The sequence below is a fragment of the Hippocampus comes genome, unplaced genomic scaffold (genome assembly GCF_001891065.2).
Source record: "Hippocampus comes isolate QL1 unplaced genomic scaffold, H_comes_QL1_v1.1 scaffold270, whole genome shotgun sequence".
Lineage (NCBI taxonomy): Eukaryota > Metazoa > Chordata > Actinopteri > Syngnathiformes > Syngnathidae > Hippocampus > Hippocampus comes.
The window spans coordinates 309,859-312,801 of NW_017805631.1; the positions used below are offsets into that span (position 1 = coordinate 309,859).

The window sequence follows — 2,943 nt, forward strand, 5'->3', positions numbered from 1 at the left end:
TATATATACACACATGTGTGTGTGTGTGTGTGTGTGTACATTGACATGACATTAGTGTATCAGGGAGCAGGGAGGGAGTTGTCATCATGACAAATTATTCTGGTCAGAAATTATCTTAATGCTGTCCCTCTACACTGTGTACTACAGAGTACGTGTAGTTACTTGGAAGAACATCAATATTAAGTATAGGCTAGCATGTAGTGTTGTAGCGGGCCAATATGATCAAGATCTTTACAAGAGTTTTACTCAAAGCCTGTTACGAGCAGTACCGAGTGGAAGTGCTGAGTGGACAAGGAGGGTAGTGCTACTCCTCTTGACGTGGTACTGTACGAAATCCATCTCTTCGCTTCCCAACCAAGACGAAAAGAGGTTTTGGATGGTCAAACCGGCCGAACGAAATTCATTGGGCGTAAAGACGAAGCACAGGGAGCAAACTGTGTATGCTAAAGTAAACGTCAACTCTGGGCTTTCCATGTTTTGGTCAGTTGAAAGGATCCATCAACAGAGAGAGGATTTCCGCTACCGCTCTTCTGTTTCCTTCCTGACAGGGTTCTTCTTCTTTGCGTAAATAATGCAGAACACGCGTTCAAGTCGAAACCTTCCTGCCCACACTCGCCTTCTACTCGCCCTTTGGTGTTTGGCAAGCGACTCTTTACCGCCATCTATGGATTTCAAAGAGGAACTAAATTAACCGACACATTTAGGTGGAAACGTGTATCCAATATAAATATTTTCGTACAACAGCTTCGAGTCGACCACATTACTTTCAAACAAATACAAGAAGTCACTAGCTTAAAACCTAAAATGTATTTTCTATGCGTGACAGCTCATGTGCATTTTGATTGGCTGTTACATCCGCGGACAAATATTTTTTTGTTTTGTGATTCAAATGTAGACTTCCATTCTATTTTAAAAGTTTGCAAAAACATATGACGTTAACTATTTAAAGGGGACATATGCATTTCCATTAACAGCGCCTACTTTTTACTAACGTCTCTGTAAATTTAGAAAAAGCTTTTTCGAGGCGGTAACGCGTCTTTATGGCTTATTTGTTCCAACGGAACTGGGATCTTGCAATCTGACGGAATCGGAGTGTTCTTGCAAAGCCGATTGGGCAAATATTGCCACACGCAGCTGTGCCACGCCGTCAAACTCGTACCCAAAAAGACCGAGTGCTTTTCGAATGCTGCATTCGAATCTGACGGAATCGGAGTGTTCTTGCAAAGCCGATTGGGCAAATATTGCCACACGCAGCTGTGCCACGCCGTCAAACTCGTACCCAAAAAGACCGAGTGCTTTTCGAATGCTGCATTCGAATCTGACGGAATCGGAGTGTTCTTGCAAAGCCGATTGGGCAAATATTGCCACACGCAGCTGTGCCACGCCGTCAAACTCGTACCCAAAAAGACCGAGTGCTTTTCGAATGCTGCATTCGAATCTGACGGAATCGGAGTGTTCTTGCAAAGCCGATTGGGCAAATATTGCCACACGCAGCTGTGCCACGCCGTCAAACTCGTACCCAAAAAGACCGAGTGCTTTTCGAATGCTGCATTCGAAGAAGGTGGGAAATCGGAATGATCCCACTCGTATTGTTGCACTTCCGACCACAAGGCGTTCAAAGTGAATGTCAACAACAACGATGTCTGATTCCAATAGTTGTCGTTCTGGTTCACCACAACACATTTTTTTACCTCCAAAAAACTTTCTTCATTATTTCCTTAACTTGTGCAAATAAAGGAATATGCTATCGTCAAATCATTTACCGGTAATTGATTTCACCAAATCACTCCATGTAGTGAGATTACGCCATATTTTCACTCAATCCGTACAAATCACGTTGTGTTACGTGAAATTATTTCGAATAGAAACATTCATGTAAGGATAAAGCAAAATATGTTTACCATATTGTACATTATGCTTTGCCTTGAATGCAGCCTATGACCACAAAGGTGCTACAACGAAGTAGAGGGTGTCCATAAAGTATGGGTATATGGTCAAAAACCTATACTTTTCAAACGAACATCTATTCATCCATTTTCTGATCCGCTTTATCCTCACGAGGATCGCAGGCATGCTTGAGACTATCACAGCTGTCTGTGGGCAGTTGGCGGGGCACAGCCTGAAATGGTTGTCAGCCAATCGCAGGGTACACAGAGACAAACAACAAACAATCACGCTCACACTCACACCTCGGGACACTTGGGTGTCCATATATTTGGAATGGGGGAGGAAACCGGGGTACCCAGAGAAAACCCACAACATGCAAACACCAGACAGGAAGGCCGGTGCCCGGAATACAAGCCTGGACCTCTGCACCATCAATTGGTTGTGTATATGTTATGCGAAGAGATGATTAAACATTTATTCTGTTTCTGTCGTAACGGCCTGCCGAGGGAAAATGGAACTCCAAAGTGGCCGGCGACAGAAACGAGTTTGACATCCGTGCTGTAATTTAATACTATCCTGTGTGTCTGTTCATCCAACGAAACTCAGAGAAGATCTGCTTGAACATGTGCTGGGCTAACACAGCTCAAGCCGATCAAGGCATTTCTGACTGAAATGTGCTGCTCAGTGTCAGAAAACTTGGGTCTTGGTTGCAGGTCATGGGTCTTCCCACAGGATAAAAACACAAACACACAGAGCTATTTAAAAAAATGGCTACGAGCAAAACATTGGGCTACTCTGAAGACTCCTGACAGAAATACTATTGGACATCCGTGAAAGACGCTGCAACAGCCTGGAAAGGGAACCTTCGAACCTAAGAAGGTTGGAGCAGTGTGATGATGAATAGTGGGCCAAAAACCTCTCGAGACATGCTAAAAGTCTCATTTGGGTACCAAAAATTGTGTGTGTGTGTATATATATATATATATACACACACACACACACACACACACACACACACACACACACACACACACACACACACGTCTCTGCGCGTGC

At 43.8% G+C, this 2,943-nt stretch overlaps 1 protein-coding gene across 1 annotated transcript in view; it reads right to left on the reverse strand.

Annotated features, from left to right (window-relative positions):
- tmem129 (transmembrane protein 129, E3 ubiquitin protein ligase) overlaps window positions 1–732 on the reverse strand; it is a 9,428-nt gene extending 8,696 nt beyond the window's left edge. The window contains exon 1 of the mRNA XM_019881659.1: window positions 270–732. Coding sequence (XP_019737218.1) covers window positions 270–474 — 205 coding nt within the window. The 5' untranslated portion in view covers window positions 475–732. The remainder of the gene's footprint in view (window positions 1–269) is intronic.
- Between the last annotated feature and the right edge of the window lie 2,211 nt (window positions 733–2,943).